Consider the following 23362-nt stretch of genomic DNA (forward strand, 5'->3'; position numbering starts at 1 on the left):
ATCCAACAAACACCTCCACTTCAAATGGACATAGGCTGGGTCTCTCTACACTGCTGAGCAGCTGAGAATGTTGGCCAACAGTAGTCTTCTGCCAACGAGCAGCTCCCAACCAAGGCACCTTGGCGGATGGTGTTCAGAGCCAGAGACAGGCCTGGGAGTGAAGATGGACCACAAGCAAAATTTTTGGGCAGCCTTCTAGCCCATAAGTCTGGCTCCAGCACAGACCAGAGAGCCAACACTGAACTGTGCGTGCAGCTGGACCTCCATTTTGGCTACAACTCTCCTGCTTGCCCAGTTTGTCCTACCATACTTGTCATATAACCGCTCCGATATTTGCAACTATTTGTCAGCCCCTCTTGTGGCACCACTGATTTCCAGCATCCCAGCTGGAAACCCACGCCACGTCCTCACCGAGTGAAGCCTGGTTCTTCAGGACACCAGGGCACCCAGCCAATGCACTAAAACACCACCTTTGTCATTCTGACTGGCAGTGTTGCCTTTAATTTCTTAACTTCAGTATGTTGGGGAGGGAGAAGAAGAGAGACAGTGAAGCTGATTGCCACTGCAGAAAGTCAGTATTTCCCAAACTGTGGATTTATTAGCACAACGAAAGGCCACAGCACCTCCCCACCAGCCTTCCCAATCCATCAAATAGACAACACATCCATAAAGCTCCTCCTGTGCTGCCAGAGCTGGGATACCTACACTCAGACCAGCAGCCTCGCTCAGCCATCCCTCCTCCTCCTGGCTGGCCCAGGAGCTCTGCACTTTATCGGTTACTTAATGCAACTTGTGCTGTTATCACACACTGCGTAGGCACAGTACCATTAACGGGAAAGCAAGAGGAGACTGTCCTTCACAGGCTGTTATTGCACAAAACCCTGCTGATCTCCAGCTGCTTGGGTCTTGCTGGTACATCTGCTCTGTTCTGCAGTATCGCTGGCAGCTCCTCTTTTCCAGTGTTATTTCGGGTCTCTCTTTCTGGCTACAGTTGCATGCAGAGGACTCGGCCAGCCCAGCTACCATCCTTTCTGCTCCAAGACAGAGTCCCTCTTGCAGAGAGGCCAATGCCCTTTGTCACTGCTTATTCTTCATGCCTCCCTGGCTGGACCGAGGTAAAGCATATCAAGAACATGTTGCAGGTGCCTATGTAGTCTTGTTTCCAGCCTGCCTGGCACTGTACCTAAAAGACAAGCCTTTCTGGAGATGATCTCCAGCAAACTGGGATGGAGGAGATGTCATTCCACCTTGCAACCCCCTTCATGCCTTGCCAGGAACAAATCATCAAAGAGCCCAAGGGACATTTCCAGATTCCCAAAACTGCAGGACAGCCAGCAAAGTTCAACTGGACCGTTAACACCTCCTGACCACCTCCAAGCTCCAAGAGACTTAGGAATGAGAAGGAAATAGGGAGAGATTAGACTGAAAGGAAAACTTCTTCTTAGCTTGGATTGATCACTTATTACAGAAGAAAGAGGTTTTAATTTTGGGTAGGGGCACCTGGACTTAGCAGTGGGCTGCCAGTCAGTGCCTGTTAAAGATGTGGGGCTGCTTTTAACAAGGCAAAATTCTCCCGATCAAAGTTTCAGGAATGAAAAGGGAGAGATGCAAGCACTGCGGAGCCCTGGCTGGGAAAGCCTGTCCTAGAGGCATTAGGGTGTGAAGACTCCCCAACATGCTGATGGACCAGGTTTTACTGTGTCTCCCCCAACCTGCTTCCCACGCGCTCAGCGGGATGGATGTGCGAGGGACCATGCGCAACTCTTCGAGTGGAAGACTAGCATCAGTAGCAGCATTTTGAAACCAGGTTGTCCCGCCTGTCCTTCTCCAGGTGACTCAGTAGGTGTGTGGGTAAGGCCTAGAGGAAAGTACCTGGGCTCTGAAGAGCACTGCTTGTTTAGAACTGAACATCACATCTGATGACTTAATGTCCAGAGGAGGCCCTGACCCTCTCAAGAGAGGACTCTCCTTCAGGAGGTTCTTCCAAATGTCGCCTCTACCTTGCAAACCCACCCACGTACCCACGAGACATTTGCTTACTATCATCGACATCTTTTCACCTTTACAAGGAATGAAATCTTGCATCTGCCCCCCCCCCAACTCTCCTCCCTTCCACTTCTTCGAAGGCTCAGTGGGATTTAATCTCAGTAGATGTGTGGTCTGGCCTTGTTTGTCTAATCAGGTCTCCTCCGGCAACAGTCGCTGTTCCTCGTACAAAGGATGATTCCCCACAGAACAGCGTTTCCCACCTCAGAAACACGGATGTTTTGCATAAATGTCAGATTGAAGTCATTTCACAACCAGAAGCAGAGATAAAGTAACGCAGCCCTTTTTCTAGCTATTTTGACAGCATTTCTGTGCAAAGCGACATTAGTTTCCCCTGCTCGCTTCCCGTAACATCTCAGACACCGGCTGTCTCCCTATGCAACACGGTGCTAGCAGCCCAGGCAGCACGGCAGCTTGCCCTCACCCCCTGCCACCCCTGGGCTTCACCTCCACAACCTTCTGCAGCCATTTGTCCTACAGCTTCACCTTTTCCCCCATGGCCAAGGGTTCCCAGTGTGACCATTTCACCTCCCCATAGCAGACATCTCTCCAGCTGCGGCCGCCGACTATCAGCCACGAATCCCTCGACACTGACAGTCACCCGCTCCGCAACCTTTGGTGCCTTTCTGCATTTGGTGGTCTGGAGAGAAGACCCACACAGATCCCCCAAAGGGATTTCAGCTTTCAGGGGCTGAAAATGCAATTTCCAGCAGCTAAAGGAGACAGATGCTCCACTTCCATCTCTGTGCGAATGCAGCCTTGTGAAAGAGATGAACCAATAACTAGTGTCCTTCAAACAGGAGGCAGAAGCCGAAGAAACCTCTGACCTGCCTCTTCTCTTACCTACTTGCACACTGAACAAAAGCTAAGAGATCCATGCAAGACTATCCGTCAGTAGGTGAGCGCTGGTATTTATTGTGCTGTAACAGACAGTGCTGGTTGAAAATGGACTAGGATTTTTGTTGTGAATCGAGTGTTGAGGCCATTCCTGTGTGTCTCCCAGAAGCGTGGAGCAGAGCTGAAGGAAGAAAGAAGGGGTGAGAGTCGGGGAACCGAGTGCAGAAATGTGCTTCAAACTGTATCAACAACACTGTACATGGGCACTTCTCAGGTGGCAAGGGATACAGTTCAAGTGCATAACTCATTAATTAAGCAGAGCAGCTAATCTTAGCACTAATGAACTCTAGCTCAGGTAATGTAACATTTAAAATTAACAAATTGGACAGAAGTCATTCACAGTAAAGATTTCCATTCCCGGGTTAGGTGAGAGCTATTGTTATGATTAGATTACTGCCAGCCAGGACCAAAACAGTACACCAGGGTAATAGGAAAATAATCATCCATATGGATCAGCTCCAGCTGTAACAAGACGCGCTGTGGATCTGAATGAGGCGCCGGGTGCAAATGTGAAATCTCACTACTGTATCAAAACAAACATCACTGCGCGGTACACGTAGAGCATAGCATGCCGTTTCGCCGGGGTGGTACCGACCACTGCTCGGTGGCTCGGGGCGGCGGAGAGCAGCGATGCAGCAGAAAGTCGCTTGTTCTTTTTCTCCCCCTCCCTCCTTTTAAAAGTCACGGGCTATCACAAGGGCACTGCAGTTCGATTCAAAATTCATCTTCGGAGCTGTCAGCTAAGAGCATGACTCGGTCTTGCATGCTGTTAAATTCCCTCTGCTAGGGGAAGAAAAGAAACATGGAAGAGCTCCACATGCAAAAAGGAAACGAAGAGCATTTGGATCCCCCCCGTACTCTAACTGAGAGGTCCCAGGTGCTTCAACCCAGACAAACCATAACCATAACCAGGCTGCACTCTCTCTACAGCCAAAATGAGAGCGGGTGGGATTGGGGTTTTCCTTTGCGGTTGTCATACCTTTCTTTTATGTCTCTTTGAGCCATTTCTCCTTCGGCGATTCATAATCTTAATGCTGTAGAGTGCTCCTAGGATAAAGAGAGCTCCAGCTATTCCGACTCCTACAGGAACCAGCATCCCCGACATGTATCCTGCCTATGCAGAAAAGAGAGAAGCAGAGCAGCACTCACAAGACCATCCTTTCGGAGTCGTTTTGCACCAGTCTAGGACTGCAATATACCCCTATGCTGCTTTCATCAAAGTTTATTGTATTTCAGTCCCTATCACCTGCCTGCATCAGATGAGCCCTGCTTCCAGGATTCCTAAGCAAGCCCCCAACCAGCCCCACTCCAGGACCAAGCTGGTAAGCACCACAGGAGCTTTTGCTTACCATCAGCTTTTGCTAACATATACTTCCTTATGATAGCTGAGACATTGCAGTGTTTGCCCGCCTTTAGGAGAGGGAGTGATTTTGGTGCAGTTGCAAGTGCCGGGATGGAATGTCTCTTAATACAGGTGCACGTGTAAAGGAAAACCTCAACTGCCAAGGGCAGGCAATCCCGAGCCACAGCAAAGACCTGTGAACACCCAAACAGCTTCACTACATGCTGGGTAGAGTAGGCTGAGTGCTGCTCCGAGCTCCCCAGGTGCTGCCAGCATAAATCAAGACACAGGTATATGTCTGGCCACATTCAACAGAGCTCAATCCGGACAGTCAAAAGCTGCCATCATGCTTTTCGGCACGAATCTGGACTAGCAGTGCGGTGCGGAGTGGTACGGTGGCGAGTGCCTCGGCATCCCGCTGCCCGCAGCCCCCTGCGCCGCAGCCCTGGGGGCGGCAGGAGCAGGCAGAGGAGAGCGCAGCGCAGGCAGAAGAGACAGGGTGTGAGAAAGACCCACCAGGCGAGAGGGCAGGCACCAGCCAGGGAGCCAGCGGAAGGGGCGAGGAGCTGTTTTCGGAGAACGGCCACAACCTCCGTCGTGGGAGGTGGGTGGGAAAGGGACCCAACCTCCTCCTGGCCAGCTCTGATTGCTGGAGCGTGTCTTCACTGTGGCCAGACTTCTAAATATGCCTCCAGTAAAGAGTATTACACTGCTCCTGTGCTCCCCAAACAGAGACACGTTGCATGGGGAAGCAAATGCCCTGGGACACTAATGTCACATCTCAGCACGGGGATGGCAGAAGCTGCTCCCAACACCTGCAGCTGGGTCTCCGAAGGAGCTGAAATGCCGAGCCAGGCTGTGCTCACTTTTTGCAGGAAGAAGCAGCAGTTTGCCCTCTCCCTGTCCAGACCAGCCTCAGCCTCCTCGGCTTCGTACTCAAAATCTTTGAACCAAACGCTTTCGCTTTGCATGGGAAGGGGTCACTTGCATGAGCAGGACAATGACATAGAGGGAGGGCACGCACACCTTCAGCTGTCCTTGAGGGAAGCACATCAAACGTAAATCAGCTCTAATTCAATTGCTGTGATCCGTAGGTTTGCATTGCCCATTAAAAAATAATATAGATAGCATGACTAGTTCAAAATTACACTTTTAAACATTTCAAAGCCTTTGGAAAATATTCCCGAGTGCTTGTTATTTTATATTTTACTGTTTTAAATTAAAATTAACTTAGGTTTTAAAGTGCCAGATTGCTTCAGCATCCTCTTCAGCACCCTTACCTAATTCAGGCTGGGGGACTCAGTGGAGTAAGGGAGGCAGGTACAGCCTGGCTCCCTCCCTCATTAGCGCTGCCTTTGTTCACTCTGCAGCAACAGAGTCCTCTGCTGTGGCACTACAGCTTTACCCTTTGCCATCTACACCCCCCAAAATAGATTTTACACCTGCCAAGGGACACATGTGCAATTCAGAGGACTATCAGACAGCTCTTAGCAAGCCTCAGTCCATTGCTTACAACTACTCATCTTCATCTGCATTCCCAAATTGCAACGCAGCTTAACAACACATGCTTACACCGTAATTGCTTTTCTGCCATAATCCACTGAGCTGGGGCGGGGGGAAAGCTATTCAGTGCACACTGCCCTGGCTTCATACACTTACTTGGAGAATAAAAATAACTGCTTTCATCTAGGGCAGATACAATGCTAACAAGGGCTGTTTTGCTCTCCCAAACCCCTCCAGATGCTGTTCGGTGCTTTAAATAGTAACACCTTTGTGCCTGGATCCCAAGGCTTAAGGGATGTTCAGCTGCATTGTGCAGGTTCCCTGAACGCCCTCCCAAAAAAACTGGCCCCGCTCAGCACACGTGCTCGGAGGGGGGCTGCATTGCCTTCACCCCAGTTCCCAAAAAAGGAGGTTAGTAAGAACACAGCTAAGAGACTGGATCTCCGTGAGGCAGTTAAGGTGCCTTAATTGGGTGACCTAATTAGCGCAGCGTGGGTTTTTCTATTTCTGGAACTTTGCTGCTGGCGTGGGTGGTGAGGGGAGACTGGAAACGGCTTTTTAGCTGCTGCCCAGCCGAGTTTCCGTATCAGAAATCACTGGTTTTATTACAGTGAACTCTCTAGCCCGTCCGTGAGCCTTTATCATGCCTGGCCAGCCCATGCCCTTTTACAGGCTTCCCCTAACAGCTGGACCGACGATTTCTACCCCAAAAGCCTGCAATGTGAAGCAGATCCAGGACCTGTTCTCGCAGCCCTTCTGTGTCACACAGCCCAACTCACAAGAGCTTCTGCACTTGCCCGATAGGCTACCTACCCCATTTCACAGGCAGCTCCGAAGCCACTTTTTTACCCCTTGCCCATGGGGAAGACGCAGCTTCTTTACAGATCCTAGGGATGCTTTTAATACACTCAATCCATGACCATGACCTTTCTGGCTCCACCGGACTTTGAGATAACCAACAAAGGACTTCAGAGGAACCTCATGTCTGTTATTCAGCATACCAAATGCAACATTTGCACAGTGTTTGCAGGAGACCGGACATAAATCTGTCACTGACCCATGCTCCCAGTCCCATGCTCCCCACAGCCTTCCCTCTCCCAGCAAAGCAGCCCTGACAGACACAGCAGGACACATCTCTCAGGGATGGGGCCATCATGTGTCAGGATCCTCTTCTGGATGGAGGGATTGTAAAATAGAGGGGACAGGGCTCTGCCAAAAGCACATGACAGGGGCACATATGACTGATGCTGATAAACTCAACAAGGAAGAGGAGGAAATGGGGTAAGCAGGTTTATTTGCAAGTGATTTTGCTACACCAGCATTTGGTTGGGGTGGGGGAGTGTTTTTTTGTTGGGCTTTTCTAAGGGAAACCGTGAACAAGGTGAACGATCTGCCTCCACACATCTGCCGTTCCCCAGAGGAGGGAGATGGCTCAGGGCCGAGTCTCTCTTTTAAGTGGACACTAGCAGACCCTCAGTTATACCAATGGGTGTACTGGGCACTGCCGTGCAGTCCAACATCTACCTGCAAGAGGTTCAGACTCTACAGAACACCTCTGCTGGAGACTGGAACATGCCACCCCACTCCGCAACGGGGAAGGACAGAGGTAGCCAACAAGGTGCCAAGAGGAAAGAAGTGAAAGCTACGGCCTCAGTGAGAAGACACCTGATGTCCCTGAGCTTGTGTTGTGCTGGCTGGGGTAGGTCTGGCATGAGCAGGTGACCCATGCACGTTACATTCACTCCAGGCACTCAACCAGTCTTGGTGTCTGCTTTTTACCTTCATCGGCAAAACCATTCTCTGTCCTTTCAGCGTTCGCTCTGGCTGAATCCCAGGCCAAGGTGCTCTGCTATGAGCACAGATTGTACTAGACATGCCTCCTTCCTATTGTAGGCAGAAAAGCAACTCAACACGGGCTGGGCAGGAACCCACCTTAAACCCTTCCACTCCCCAGTTCTGGAAAACAGATACCCAGACCCCATTTCTCTGTTCAGACTTGACGGTAAGGTGCTGCTGGGATTTGGTGGGGATCACATGGGAAGGCTGGGCTCATTGGGTGACAATCCGCTTAAGCTTAGAGATGTATTTTCACGGGCTGGAGTTTCCTATTGAGTCATTATTCCTTGTGGTGGTTCTTTTGTCTGTTGACTCTGACCCTGTTCAAGAATTTCCAAGCCCTGTTGAGTCACAAATTGTTCTTGTCTTAAAACACTACTGTCACCTCATTTCTAGCTTCATGGCTTTGCCATTATAAACGCAACATTTGGAAGGCTTCACAACCATTTCAAAAAGTTAATATTTGCTCTAGGGCAGCAGACCCTAAGAAGTCATCACTGCCTGTGGCTGGCACAACTCTTCATTCCGTGTACCACCACCCTGTAACGCTAGGGAGAAAAGATCAGGGTCTGTTATCTTTTCAGTCTTCCTGTGTTTGCTCTTTTTCTTTCCAGGAATTTGCAGCTCTTCTTGCACATAGAGGCAGGAAAGGTCTTGTCCAGAGGTGCCGGTGGGGCATGCAGCCTCTCACCAGTGAGGATCACCAGATCCTCTTGATTTGGATCCAGAACCAAGCTTAGGACTTAGAGAAAAGGGGTGGAGGTAAGTTAGAGAGGGCAATAAAAAAAGTAACTCGGGTAGTCTGAAGAGCAGGTCATTTTCTAGTGCAGAGAAGTCTATCAAACACCTCTGACCCTCCTACTGCTCTTAGTTACTACTCATCAGGGATGTACTGTGGATTTACACCACTATATACAACAGCAGCATCTGGTTCATTTGCCTCCCAGAGACAATTTTAAGCCCTTTCTCAATTGTCTTTGTAGAGATAAAGAACTGCACTGACAAGAGTTTATTTATTCCTGCAAGTAAAAATGTTTTTGTTTTTAAAGTAGTTGAAATACTGAGTCTCCTACCTTATCTTTCAGCTTCTCCATCCAGCTTCTCACTGAAAAATAAGACAAAAAAGCTGTAATCATGTTACTTATGTTATATTAATTAGTAATGAAGGATAATGATAGTATTAAAATAGACACTAATTAACTTGACAAGCTGATAACACTTTTCATTAGATTTCCTCTCTTCTCGTTCATGAAAGAGAGCAAATGCAGCAGATCAACACCAGAAACTCTTCAAGTGAGTTGGCAGGCAAGAAGCTCTCTTTTGCCTGTGCAATTCACATCTTCAGAGCGATTAAAAAAGGAAGATGAAAAACAGTATTTCAGGTTGTGGGGTTTTAACCAGCACTTCTCATACACACACTGGGATGTCTGACAAGGAGAAAAACTTACAGCATGGCTATCCCCTTCCAGTGGCCTCCTCCACACAGATATTCTTCCCTCTATTTGGCATAGCCTGTAATGATGCCTAAAAAAGTATAATTCCCTGTCTTTTATTCCCCTGCTTTTCTGGAAGCAGCTACTCCCTGCTCTGGGAAGTTACCAGAGGACTGGGATAGCACTGGAGGTGCTAAATTACTAAACCAAGTAAATTTATACTGCCATCACAGAGACTTTCATTTCCTAACAGTCAATATAAGTCCTATGAAATATGATACCCAAGAATCAAGAGTCTTTAATGGCATGTACTTTGGGATGAAATATTCAGCTAATCTCAAAGACCTGCAAGTGCTTTGCAGCGGGTGCACGACTCATTAACTCCACAGGTGACTGGATTTGTCTGCATTGCACCGAAGAGAAAATGCTCTGCCTTTGAAAGATCTCGTAATATTTTAACAAATTCCTGCTCATAGGAAAGAGGCATGTAAACAGTTAAATGTTGCTTTTTTCAGGGTTCGGCAACTGTGTTTTAAGCCCTAGTCAAGGATCCCCATTTGTCCAGGAGGACAACGCGACAGGCACAAGGGGACTCTTGGATGCACCGTTGTCCTTCTGAGGGATAGTTCTCCCAGGATGCATTAAATCCCAAACGTAACACACCGTTTATGGAGTGAGACCCTATTTCCAAGCCTGCTTTCTTACAGAAGCTCCCTTCAAAAATTGCATTAGCAGTATTAGTCTGCACATGCACGTATAGCACTCAGGGTAACCATCCTTCTGAAATGAGAGCCTTATTGCGAGTGGGGAGGGTGCAGCAGTAGGGCCATCAGTAAATGACAGTTTTATGTGTCAGATACAATACAGAGAAGCACAGCAGCTAGGAAGTAGCAAGACTCAGACCAGACGTCAGCATCACTGAATTAAACTGCATTATTTTAACAAGTTCAAAGTGATTTGAATAATCCCTTTTTAACGATTAGTAACATAACACTTTCCAAACAGATGGATCCCAAATTACCTAGAAGTGAAAAAGTGTGAAACAGGCACAGGAGCATACACGCAAACTCACTTATCTCTGACAGGTAGCTAAGGAAAAAAATGAGTTATCCAGGAGACAGACACCCACAGCACTAGAAGAGGACAAGAGGTCTTCTTTTATGAACTCTTCCCACCATTAGTCCTGACCTGCATGGACTAAGCTGTAGTAAACTCAATTTATGAAGGTGCCATCGTCATCGTCCTCTGCCAGTCCAAGCCTGCATGCCTTGAATGTCACTCCCAGTGGAATACCAGAGAGGAAGGAAACACTTGGTTCCCCTGGGCTAGGTTTCTCAGCCAGGTTTCTAGATGTAACACTAAAACAAACACTGGGTGTAAACGTCACTTAGACTTGCAAGGAGAGCCCCTGTGCTGCTGCCTTGCTGACAGGCATGGGAGAGACCAAACACTGGGAAGATTCTGCTTAAAAACACAAATATTGCAAACCAAAGGAATTCATCCCAAAATTCTTGCCAAAGAACCTTCTCATGATTGTCATGTTTAACGATGCTATCGTGTTTTATTCCAGCCTTCTCATGGCTCTCACGTTTAACGACGCTATCGTGTTTTACTCCAGGCTGCCAGGAGGAGTGGTGACAGTGACTCACAGTCACACAGTAACAGCCACAGCTTCAAAACCACGGTGCACATTTTGGGGCTTTGGACTGAGGTCCTCCCTGCACATCCAGACAGCTACACGTGTACACACAGTGCATGCACACAGCCGGTTAAACACGCTATGATGCTCAGTTGGCCCTAACTCAAGCTAAGCACAAAGCCTATTTTTACATGTCTTTCACGATAATTATACGGGATTGGTGATCTCGTCAATAGTCGACCCACTTTCTTGCAGCTGAACAACGGTGTCTCTAAAGCAGCAACGAACTCTGGAGTATTTCTGACAAGTCAGAGGCAGGGACTGATCTAATAATATTCTACTACCTATTTTCAATGGACGCAAATTCTGACTTCGTTCCCTCCTGCTCTACAAAACAACAGCAGCATGTCCATTGGGACCCACCGACTCTATAGTACAAATCTTTATTTGCTATTTATACAATTGCTTATTATTAAAACCAACCTTGTTTTCAGCCATGTAGAGCACATGTCAGATGCCTTCGTGAATCAATGCAAGCCACAGGAAAAACACCACAACGTGATTTATCCCAGACTGGGCACCTCTCCGAGAGGTGCTCTACTGCAGTCGCAAGCTGGCTGACAGCCTCTGACCTGTGCTAGAGGAAAATAATGGTCCCAAATTTGGGAGGTTAAGGCAGCAGGAGGTCAAAAACCTGGCTGGCCCTTCAACGTCCTGGCAGGACTGCACCGATGTGCAGCAGCAGCGGGTCCAGCTCTCCTGGGCAGGAGTGGAGAGTGCGGAGCAGCCGCAGCCATGGTCCCGGACCCCCTTGCTCTGTCAGGCTGGGGCCATGACAAGTCAAGGAGCACCGGATTACCGTGAGTTACAAACACTTTTAATGTCACTAATGCACAAAACTGTTTTAAGACCTTTGAGGAAATGACAAGCCACTCTGTCACTGAAACTGAGCGCTTACTGCTCCAATTATTCACCCATATGTGGACACTACGGGGTGTGGGTAGGAGATAAAGCACTTTTTCAAGTTGGAATTGATATCTATGCTAAATAGCTACCGTCAATTAATTCTGGACTTCAGACTCTAATTATGCATCATTATCCATAATTAATATTCTGAACTTGGTCTTGGAAGAGGAACATTGTGGATGGCATCTTCTCATAAAAGTGCAACACGCTCTGAGAACACTAGATAACTTGCCAATAAGGCCAAGGAAATAATTAGTAACAAATACTCTAGTCCATGTATTTTTCATCATCCCCTTTTTTTCCTTCCCTGATCACTGAATGTCCTCAACAAATGACAACAGTCTCTGGGTGTGAAATCACTAACACGTGTCTGCAGTGCTGGCTTGTCTTCCATGGCATTTTAAGGACGGTGACTAGTCCAAACTCTCAGCCTCGGCTTAATTTTGATCCCTTGGTTTCATGGGAAGCTAAGTTAGATGAGCACTTCTGAAAATTACATACATAATCTGACATTTCCTCAGTGATTTATATAATGTCTGCATCACTGCAAATTAATTTTAGATAACATATAGCTTAAGATTAAGCAGGTCAGGAGCACAGAGGAGGAGCACGGCTGTCTGGCATTGGCGTCAGAGCAGCCCAGGATGAATTCAGACAGTTACAGATGCACTGTGCTATTTTTAGCCATTTTTACCCAGCTTTCCCCTTCAAAATGTGCAGCCAGCTATTAAGAAGCCACGATGCCGACTAAAGAAGTTAGGCTAATTTGCAGAGGTAAGCAGCAGCCTGTGGTGCCTGCCTGGCTCTTCCTGGGAAGAACCTGGTCCAAAGGGACAGTCAAAAAGTCCCGTGAGTGAAACCTTTCTGAAAGTTCAGGTTTTGCCAGATGCAGGCTGAAGGCTCAGGAGAGGGGCAATAGGTGACATCTGAGGGTCTGTGGTACATGGCACTGGATGGCCCAACATCTCCTTTCACCACTGAACTCTTTAATGCTATAAATCCAAACTAATCCTCCTGGGAGATGGCTCTTGTGTTCCCATCCCTCTCCTTTCCACTGTGTTCTACAGATTTGCATCCTCTACAAGAATAGATTCAGCGAGCTTACCCAAGCTGCTCAATTGTTTTTTGCGGAACTCCTCTTTACAGAAGGAGTGATCAGATATCATTTACAAAGGACAATCAAAGAGGAAGAGGTTTGGAAGCTGCTTCCAAGTTCAGCTGGAATGATCCTCTGACAACGAAGCGTTTGCATGATTTCTGTCAGGGAAAAATCCAGTATTTGCTGCTTCTGACCAAAGAAAATTAAATTAATGTAGCATGACAGACCATATTCACTGCAAGTCTAAACCACAGTCTGACGCTTTCCTCCGAGGGAAGAGTCTGACCTCTTGGTGCTCTGCTCAGGGATCTCGCAGCATCCTCAGCTTATGGCCCTGCAAAGTCTCGCTACAAACAACTCACCTGAAAGGAGAAGGGATGTTAACTGAGGGCAAAGATCTGGAAAAAGCACACAAAACATTTACTACACAGTAACTCCCATGGCTACTGTGCATCCCCACCACGGAAAAAAGTGGGGCCACAAGTACCATTATTAGAATCACAGAATATAGAGTGTCTCAAGTTGGGAGGGACCCATAAGGATCATCGAGTCCAACTTGCTGTGCTCTCCTTCCTTGAACCCTTACCGGTGGCCTTCACTCATGATCTCACTTTTTGTTGCTGTTCTGAGGACTGTCCATCTTCAAATAAGTTCTTTCTTATTAGCCAGGTCTCTTGAACCCCCTTTTGTTCTGGAAGCTGCAGGGTATGGGCTGCCAGAGCCAGGCTCTGCCTTCAAGACTCACCATAACGCACCATCAAATCTCTCGCCGAAGGCTTTTCCCCGTTTCCCTCACCACCCCCCTCTGAAATCAGGAGCACAAGTCAAGTCCTCTGGGCTTCATGCTTTGCCAACTTTTAGTAATCCTAATTGCCTAATTATCCACTCCAATGCAATGATAAAGCTGCTTAATAATTCTGTTCACTTCTCATTCATTCTCTCCCTTCTCAGATAAGAAAATGCAAAGACTTTACCTTCTGCTGGAGATTTCAATCAATAATTCATGCCCTCCTGCCATCAGTTTCGTCTTGCCTTTCCCCTCTTGGATGCCCTGCTGCTTTATCTTGTCACTTTAATTTCATCTTACCAGCTTTTTTTTAATCATATTCCTTTTTTTAATTTAAAAGCAATTGTGTTTTTCCATGGCAAAACCGGCACGTTATCTGCCCAGTGCATCTCGCTGTATTTCCAAATCCAGCATTTACATCTTCATTCCAGAACTTCATCTTGATACTGATGAAGGTACATCCAGCATCTTCTCTTTTAATAATTCTCCACCACGACCACCAGACCAGTGGTGAAAATGTGGCACCCAAGCTCCTATACACTCTCCAAAGGGCAGAGAAAAGGACTGAAGGATGGTTTTATGGTTAAGAACTAACTTGGAGCTCAGGTAACCTGACCTGACCAGTACATCTGCAATTCCTTAAATGCAATAGGCTGAGAGAGCTGCACCAAGCTTCATTCTGTGAAATCAGAAAATATCAGTCACCCCAATACGCTTAGGGCATGAAAAGATTTTCATCTAACAGCTACCATTAATTGCTTTCACGTCTGTCTGAAATCAGAGACCTCCCTATCTCAGGAACCAGAGAAGCTGTTTAAGGACAAAGCCCCCACTGCAGCAGACGACAGTTCCCTCCGCGAGTGATCTGTGCATGGGACAAGATGCAGGTGGATGGAGCCAAGGAGCAAGGAGAGCAGCTCTTTTTAAGCACTGGCGGTGCCTGCCGTGGATGTTGGGTTTGCTCTGCCTTCCTCTGGCGAGGACAAGGTCTTCAGCCCACCAACGGCTACGGTTGTTGTAAGGCAAGAAAAGGCCGGCTTGGCATATTTGCAAGAGTGTGGAAATTGTACGTGAGGCTTTGTGTAGGTCACGGTACAGTGAAACGTAACTGCACCTTGCAGCTGATGCAGCTCGGCACAGCCTCTTCCATGCCTGCCCGCCACCCTGCTCTTCCCGTTCCCCGACAGGAGATGGCTGGGGTCTGCTGTTGCTTCTGGTTGGGGCTGACAACCGGTGGTAGTCAGGAGGCGTAAACTTCGTCCTTGATGTTTAGACTTTGCTAGAGACCCCGCTGCCAGAGCAGCTACCTGTGTAAGCCTCTGTAGTGAGAAAATGGGATGTTACTGTCCTCCAAAGCACCTATTCAATCTCCATTATGTACATCAGAGCAAGCCATTTGCTATAGTTCGTTTGCCTCTTCCCTCACTTACATGCGCAATTTCCAAGCTGTATTCCTCATTCCAGCAAAGGAGAGCTGGTTAAAGTGTAAAAAATAAAGAAAAGATCAATTACTTTAAATCAGTCTATATACTCCAAGCAATCTGCCCTATTACATTACAGATTTCATCCCTTTCTTTTGCAGGTGACACTTTCCTTTAAACGAGACTAGTAAGAACAACTTTGCAGAAATGCTCTGTGCTTCATCTGCTCAGCTCTGACCAGTTAATGGCACAAGGCTGCATGGGCTCCTTTTCCTTAAAAAACGCAATTGCCAATTTACTTACTGGCACAAATAAATAATACAGAAAATAGCATTTGGTTAGAAGGCAGCATATTTTTAATACCAGAAGAAAAACTACTTGCTGGGAATTTTGATGAATGCATTTCCCCCCATGCCCAACTCAAGAAGACTTGAACAGCTGGATAATCAAACAAACGTCAAACTGACAATTACCATTTAGTTTTCAGAAAAAAAATTTTGTTGGGTGAACTTTGAATTAACAAAGTGAACTTTAATAGTTAGCATGCAACTGTCTGGTTTATTAACTGTACTGACTACAACCTTTTCCCTGTCTGCCCAGCTACAACCCAAGCCTGGCTGCACACTGCTGCCTGCCATGACCTACCCAAAACTCTTCAGAGAGAAAGGGAGATGTGGAGGACAACTCGCCACGCTCACCCCGAAAACAGACGTTGAATGGGCTTCCAAACTCCTTCCCTGACCTTACCAATCCTTTTGACACTGCCTTCCCCATGGCATTAAGTCAGGTTTCTCCTTTTCCTTTTCCCTTGCACTTTTTAAGCCATTTTCCACTCTGATCTGCCCGCACCAAGTAGCCACCTGCTGAGGCTGGCAAAGGCACTGCCCTTCTGCCTTTGCATTTCTCTGTAAACGCAGTTCTTCTGCGGTGCCTTGGAAACACTTGTTGGCATAGACAAACTATTTGTTTGTTTCTCCCTAAGTGATCCCAGACAGGCGCAAGATGTTAAAACAAAGCCAAGGTAGAAAACCTCTCGCTATCCTAAGAGTAAAAGGCATCAGCAGGACGTTACAGTGAATTGGCTGTCACAATTTGTTGTACGATTAAACATTTACTGTATCACACTGTGTCCAAAAGCTGCATGCACTCTGGGAGAGGAAATGCAAACTTTGCTTATGGAAATGCCAGAGCACACGCTGGACCAGGTTCTCCACCGCTCTGCCCTGGCACAGCTCCTAGAGCAACACACGGACTTATTTTTCCTCTGAAGAAGTCCTTCTCTTCTGCTGAATACAGACATCTCAGCAACTCTGATGCCTCACTTAGCAGGGAGGCTCCTGCACCAAATTGCCTGGATGTTTTCAAATGGAAAGTTTCACTTGGAAGAAGTGCAAAGCATAGAGACAAGATGGGTGAGGGTGAAGGAGGAAGCACAAAGGCGGTGAAGCCAGAGGACCTGGAACGGAGCACACACAATACTACTATTGACACATATTATGATTTATTGCATACAGAAGCTGCCTAATTCCTGCTCTGACTGTGATACTATCTTCTGTCCCTCCCTCTGTAGTCCAGCCTCCATACCATTAGTCTTACTGAACCAAGAAGAGAAAGAGAAATACCTTAAAAACGCCTAAAAAGACCTAAAATGCAATGGCCGCTCTACAACATAAATGTGCCATGACTGCAAGATCTAATATCCTGAGGCTAAAAGCAAATACAGCGTGGCCTCATAGGCAATGGTGAAAATCTCCATTCAAAACTCCAACGCCTGCGTTCCCTTGGCAGAGACAAAACAGACAGCAAACCCTGATTTGGGTCTCAAGGGTTTCCAAGCCTGCCAGAAGGTCTTCACGCTGCATTTCTTCTTCAGCTCCTCTCCAAGGGAAGCAGCACGCACAAAGTGGGGTAGTGCTTTCACGGCAGTTTTGGGCTCATCTTGTTGCTCTTTGGAAATTTTTAATCCATTCTCCGTGTTACGGGAGTCCAGGTTAATACCATTCACCTGGTCCTTGCAGTGAGCAATGAGGGCACTTGCACAAGTCCATCCCAGCCCAGTGTGATTTGGGCTGCGGGAGGGGGAGCCGCAGAGGGACCTCAGCTGGGTGGCAGAGTAAAACATCCATACGGTAAAATTTTACAAGAATTCAGAGTGCAGGGATTAGCACAAACTCTGGAAGAGATACATTAGTGCCCTGAGAAAAGCATTGAAGAAGCCCATGAAGGCTTTCTTTCGTAGGACACATGGCTCTTCAATTGCTGCTCTTATGTAGTAATATTTGGACAGTGGTAGGTAAATAAACAGCACAAAAAAGCTGTCTTAAAAAGGTTATTAAAGCTGCAAAGTCAAGACTCATGAGTTAAGAAACACTCCATTTTGCATGTTAGGCAGGGTAACACTTCTAATTGCCCATTATTTTTTTCTCAGAGGTCTCCAGTAAAAAAAGTATTGATGGTCTATTTTTCCCCTCTCTTCCTACACTGGAGCAGGTGAACTCCTTTAGCTAAAATTTTCTTTAAAAGCATGGGGCAAGCACCATGGAAAAATTTCAGTCCAAACAGTTAAAATTTGGTAAAGATATCAAGAACTAGAATACGACAGAATAGAAATCCAACAGATTTAATGTTTGGCATGGCTGTTATTGCCAGGCAAGCCACACACATGTGCAGATTTACAGGGCAATGCCTTATGAGGGAAGCATTACCCTTCCACCGTAAGCGCACCGCAACCTTAACGATAGATATTTTAAAAAGCTTTAAGGTACATTGAGATCCTTCGTTCGCCGTTTCCTGATTTACAGCAGCTGAGGACGTGGCCTTAGAACATAAATTCTTCCTACCGTCAGCGGGCTCTGTGTTGTGTTTGCAATCTGCCCAAGTCATCTCGGGGACTAGAGAAAACAAACCGTGATAAATAACGGCGCGGAGCTGCTCTGCGGCGGTGGGGAAGCTGTGCCATCTGATGCCACCGACACCGGGAGCCAAGCTGCAGAATGGTTTGAGGATCTTTGTACTTACATTAAGCCAATCTTTTAGCTCTTTCTGGCACCAGGTCCCCCTCAAATCGCCGGTGGTTTTGCCTGAGCTACGACTGTAGGATTTGACCCTGTATACTTGTAGAAAAAGAACACGAAATGGAAATCGGTCCCATGCTACCTTTTAATGCCTATTTTTCAACAAGCCTATTTTCTGCTCCATATCCCAGCACCCTTTCACATAATCTGGGAAAGACAGATACATTTTTGCAAATTAAAACTAAATGTCAAATCACTGTGATGAGGGGAGTGAAAAAGCCGGAGAGGCTGCAGATGGAGAATGCCTCATGCATCCCTCTGTTCTAACAGCATCTCATTTTTGCTGCAGCATGGCAGCAAAACAACGGTCCCTGTTATTTGACTAAATACCTTCCAAATCTCCAGCTGAAGCCACGTGATCTTCCCTTCTACAGAGAGGAGAGGGCATTTCTTCATGCAGCTACTCAACCCACTCGTTCAGCCCTCTCTAAATGCAAGCCACATAGACTTTCCTGCCCTCCTGACAGAGCCCGCATCCTTATCTACTTTAAAGAATCAGCAGCTAAACTGCAAAATTTCTTCCTGTACTTCAGTTTATGTCTGATATTAATCAGGTTCAGAAAAGATTCTTGGTTTGCTTTTTTCTTTCCATAAAAAGCAAATGTAATTTTCAGAATCATTTTTCCTGGGCACTCTGTATGAAGGTTTTGCCTGCAACAAGCAAGGCTGAAATAGGGTATTTTCCATTTTTGTATTCAAGAAAAATCATGTATTTTTCTTATTTCAGGTTTTGGCCTTTATTTTGGTTGGCAAGATGCACCACTCTTCATGAAATAACATAAAGATCAATAAAGTACTAAATGGTTGGAAATGAAAATGATGGAGTTGACCTTTAAAGGAAAAAAAAAGATATTGAACTCTGTTTTCAGCAAACAATTATTCTAGTAATTAAACCACAAAGCCCTGAGCATCAATTAGATGCTAGAAATAAAATCTGATTATCTCAGAGCCTCATTTTCATGCAAATACTTAGGAACATGAGCACTGTCCAGTGTTAGTCGCAAAAGGAAAATGCACATGCTTTTATTTGCTAACAGAAAAATTCTGATCCCACATTCCTCTTGCATCAAGAACGGAACATCGATTCCCACTGTGATTCAATGCTCTTGTGATAAAACACCAAATGGGGACTTAAGGTTCCTGATGCTGGTTCAATAGCCTTGCAATTGACTTCTTGTATAACCACAGGCAAGTAAATTAATCTCTGTTATTCCATTTCCCATCCTTACCATGGGAATATTAAGGGTATAATATATAATATTTAGTAGGTCTTTTCCGTTTCCATTGTGAGTTGCTTGTGTCAGAGCCTCTTCCTACAGATTTTAATAGCCCCTACTGTAACACCTCCATCTGGATGTGATGTTCTAGAAGCTAATACAGTATGAATATTAAATCACAGTAATTTGATCCTATTCAGAAACAAGTGCTCTTTAGGAGGTCATTATTTTAAGTATCAAAGTGTCTAGTGTTAAGGAAAAACAAATATATTCTCCTTCCCCTACCATTAGCATCCACTCAGACTGTATTACCTATTCTTGAAGGCAGAACATGCAGAAAAATTTTTAACAAATGTTTGCAAGGAGAAACAAATTGTCAGATAAATACAGGACCAAAAAGGGAAGAATTCTGCTGCTCAGAAAGCTGCTCTGAGCATGTATTTGTGACAGAAATTGAACCTGATCTTACTCCTGCTCCAGGAAGGAACATGAAATGTGGGACAACAGACCAAAGTCAGCCTTTCCCTACGTGGGGAAACTCCACTAACTTCAGCAGAATTGCACCATTTCCACCAGAGGATGTGCCCTGCCCAGGTGTGCTGCCCCATTATACACCTGTAGTGTCCATTGATACCTTCAATAACTTAAGGAAAATTGTGCATACTGCCAGGAGAAGCCCGGCTCCAGGGAGGAGATGATACCCAACTGCTGCTCATCACTCTGTGCCTGCCTGGACTTCATACTCGGTGCTAATGAAGAGTCCATGACAAGATGCTGTTTCATTTAATTCACATAAGGCCTCACCTACTGTCCACTAAGGTCAACATGAAGCTGACTGAAGACTCAGACACACTATACATTAAGCCCAAAATGGTCAATATCCATCTCAACTTATGGTAAAATTCACAACTGGGAAGGCTGAAAATCTGTGGAGCAAACCACTCTTATCCAGCCAGGGAAGAAGGAAGAAAAATGAAATAATTAGGCAGGTGAAGAAAGTAAATGGGTGGGTTTTCCCAAAACCTCTCCCAGCTACCTGCGATATTCACAGTAGACCTATGGGAATGGGCCCTAGGGAAATCAAAAAGAGGGGAAAGGGAATGAGCAAAGGGCAAAGCAAACCAGTGGGGACAGAACGTGGAAATGGTAGGATCTTGCTAGTAGTACAGTAATTTTCCAGTGTGCTTACACTTCCCAGTGATTTATTCCTGCTGTCAACAAATGGCCTCTGTCACTGGCAGATTTTATCCCCTAAAGACCAGAAAAACTCCAGAAATTATGGCACTCTTCGGAAGGCAGGTCACTGAGAAGGTTGCAGGAGAGCCGGGTACCAGGAGACTGCTGATTAGACTCTGAGCTCCAGGAAAGCGATGGCACAAAAATACTTCATGCCTGGAAGTGAGGCAGACAGGGAGGTAATGACACGCAGCATCACGCCAAGGCAGCGTGAATGATGCCTTCTACTTGCTGTAATGCATTTTGAATGAACACCCTAAATTTATAGCATATGAAGCGGGGGAGGGAAGTCCTCTGTGTACATCCCATGAAGTCATGTAAGACCAGGCTAAACTAGAAGCCAAGCGACAGGATCTGGTGCATCAGAAAGTGTTACTACAGCACTTACTAAAAGGAAATACAAATCAGAAATGCAATTCTCATCGTACCAGGCTGCTTGGTGCCTACAGGAACCAGAGTGACCGTGGGCAATCATCCATCCACAGAACCAGGGTGATGGATCCATTCGCAGCAGAAATCAGCCCCTCCGGTGGGAACGTGCTCCGCTCCCCACTGGTGGCAAGCCCCACATGGAGTCTGGCAGCTGGCTTAAAATGATTTCCCAGGGAAAGGAGCTCAGGTTAAGGAACATTTGGAGGTGATTTTGGAGTTGAACAGTCACCTCCCAGGCGAAGGCTTTGTGCCTTATTGTATACTGTGCCCAACACTGCAGCAGCCTGAATGCCAGAGGAGCAGAGTGCCTGGGACGGGATGAAGGTCAGCACTACAAATCCCTTTTTTTTTTTTTGACATTGTGACATCTTGCAGCTCTTTTCTGACTGGACACTGCTCTCTCCATGGGACTTTTGGTCTTTGGTCAGGACATGGCCTCCACATGAATGTGGGTTCATCCTGTGCCAGTGGTGTGGTGTCAGATCAGATGCTGTGCAGCCTCCCCCGGTCAGAGACCTCTATCTTCTGATTTATAACTCCAGTCCTTGGAAACTGTGCAAGGGAAAAGGCAGCTCCTGAGACAGCATAGCCCTGACTTGCTTGGAGAATCAGTGCTTGGCAGCAGCAAGATACACTCATAAAGTGCCACCACATTATAACAGAAATCACATCGCTGCTCCAACAGGCCAAGGCAAAGAACAGTATCATAGGAGGATACCGAAGGCTGGCTGAGCTTTCATTAGACCCAACTTTAACAGGCTCATTCAGGCCAAAAATGCTTGAATCATTCACGTCATATCACCACCTCCCCTTTAGAAGCTGTCTTTGGGCAGGAGGAGAGTTGCAGGCACCACACTGTGCTTGGGGAGATGCACGTCCAGCTGGCTGGCTGGTCCACCCCACCACATGTCGGATGGCCACTGGATGGACAGTCCCTCTGGGCATGCACATATTCAGTGAGCCCCAACACACATCCAATAGAGGTCATCCACTGCAACTAAAGCAGTTTTGTTTCCCAGCACCCTGATCCAAATCTTAGCTCAAGACAGCCAGTCACTTATGATGGACCACATTTGTCATCCACATCATAAGGCTGGAGTTAAATATAAGGGATTATCCCAGTTTCAGCTGGGATAGAGTTAATTTTCTTTCCAGTAGCTAGTATAGTGTTATGTTTTGGGTTCAGTATGAGAAGAATGTTGATAACACACTGATGTTTTCAGTTGTTGCTAAGCAGTGTTTATACCAAGTCAAGGATTTTTCAGCTTCTCATGCCCAGCCAGCAAGAAGGCTGGAGGGGCACGAGGAGTTGGGAGGGGACACAGCCAGGGCAGCTGACCCAAACTGGCCAAAGGGGTATTCCATACCATGTGATGTCATGCCCAGTATATAAACTGGGGGGAACTGGCTCAGGGTGTGGATCACTGCTCGGGTTCTAACTGGGCATCAGTCGGCGAGTGGTGAGCAATTGCATTGTGCATCACTTGTTTTGTATATTCCAATTATTTTATTATTATTGTCATTTTATTATTATTATTATCATTATTAGTTTCTTCCTTTCTGTTCTATTAAACTATTCTTCTCTCAACCCACAAGTTTTACCTTTTCGCTTCTGATTCTCTCCCCCATCCCACTGGGTGGGGGGGAGTGAGTGAGCGTCTGCGTGGTGCTTAGTTGTTGGCTGGGGTTAAACCACAACAGGGATTTGTGGTGAAGTGATAGCATATCCTGATTTGATCCATCACCCACTTTCCCGTGAGATCTACAAGCTCTGAACAAGCAGCAGGTACACCTCCCACTCCTCAACAGTAAGCTTGCAAGCTGTTTGGCTGATCCTACCAGCCAAACAGTCCAGGAACGGTGAAGCAATGGCATGCTGTGGGATGGTGTTACAGACATGGCAGTGTCTAGCTTTGCTTCTTCTGCACTATATTTTTACTGTTGCCCTTTGATAGAGTGCTTGAAAGCATCATACTGACATGCTGCACTGTTAGAGATTAAGGAATCCACGCTTCCCTCCCATTTCTCAGGCCCGCAGGAGCCACGGCCAGCAGTGGAGTGAGCACAAGGAAAAGTGGGCAGCACTTCTCCATTAAGGCTTTTGACCATGCCGTGGCTTGCTGGTGAATGCAAACTCACAACTGTACCAAGAGGATGATGCAGTAAGGAGGAAGAAGAACCTGTAATGGTGTCGTGGTTTAACCCCAGCCAGCAACTAAGCACCATGCAGCCGCTTACTCACTCCCCCCCATCCGGTGGGATGGGGGAGAAAATCAGGAAAAGAAGTAAAACTCCTGGGTTGAGATAAGAACGGTTTAATAGAACAGAAAAGAAGAAACTAATAATGATAATGATAACACTAATAAAATGACAACAGTAGTAATAAAGGATTGGAATGTACAAATGATGCGCAGGGCAATTGCTCACCACCCGC

The 23362-nt window shown here is 46.5% G+C and overlaps 1 protein-coding gene across 1 annotated transcript in view; it reads right to left on the reverse strand.

Annotated features, from left to right (window-relative positions):
• Positions 1-3657: 3657 nt before the first annotated feature.
• LOC104839501 (chromosome unknown open reading frame, human C14orf37) overlaps positions 3658-23362 on the reverse strand; it is a 62329-nt gene continuing 42624 nt past the window's right edge. Inside the window, exons 5-7 of the mRNA XM_010579824.1 lie at positions 8698-8729; positions 3923-4057; positions 3658-3726 (exon numbers count right to left, since the gene is read on the reverse strand). Of these exons, the coding sequence (XP_010578126.1) occupies positions 3658-3726; positions 3923-4057; positions 8698-8729 (236 nt within the window). The remainder of the gene's footprint in view (positions 3727-3922; positions 4058-8697; positions 8730-23362) is intronic.

The sequence above is a fragment of the Haliaeetus leucocephalus genome, unplaced genomic scaffold, assembly GCF_000737465.1.
Source record: "Haliaeetus leucocephalus isolate CR32 unplaced genomic scaffold, Haliaeetus_leucocephalus-4.0 Scaffold678, whole genome shotgun sequence".
NCBI classification, from domain to species: Eukaryota; Metazoa; Chordata; class Aves; order Accipitriformes; family Accipitridae; genus Haliaeetus; species Haliaeetus leucocephalus.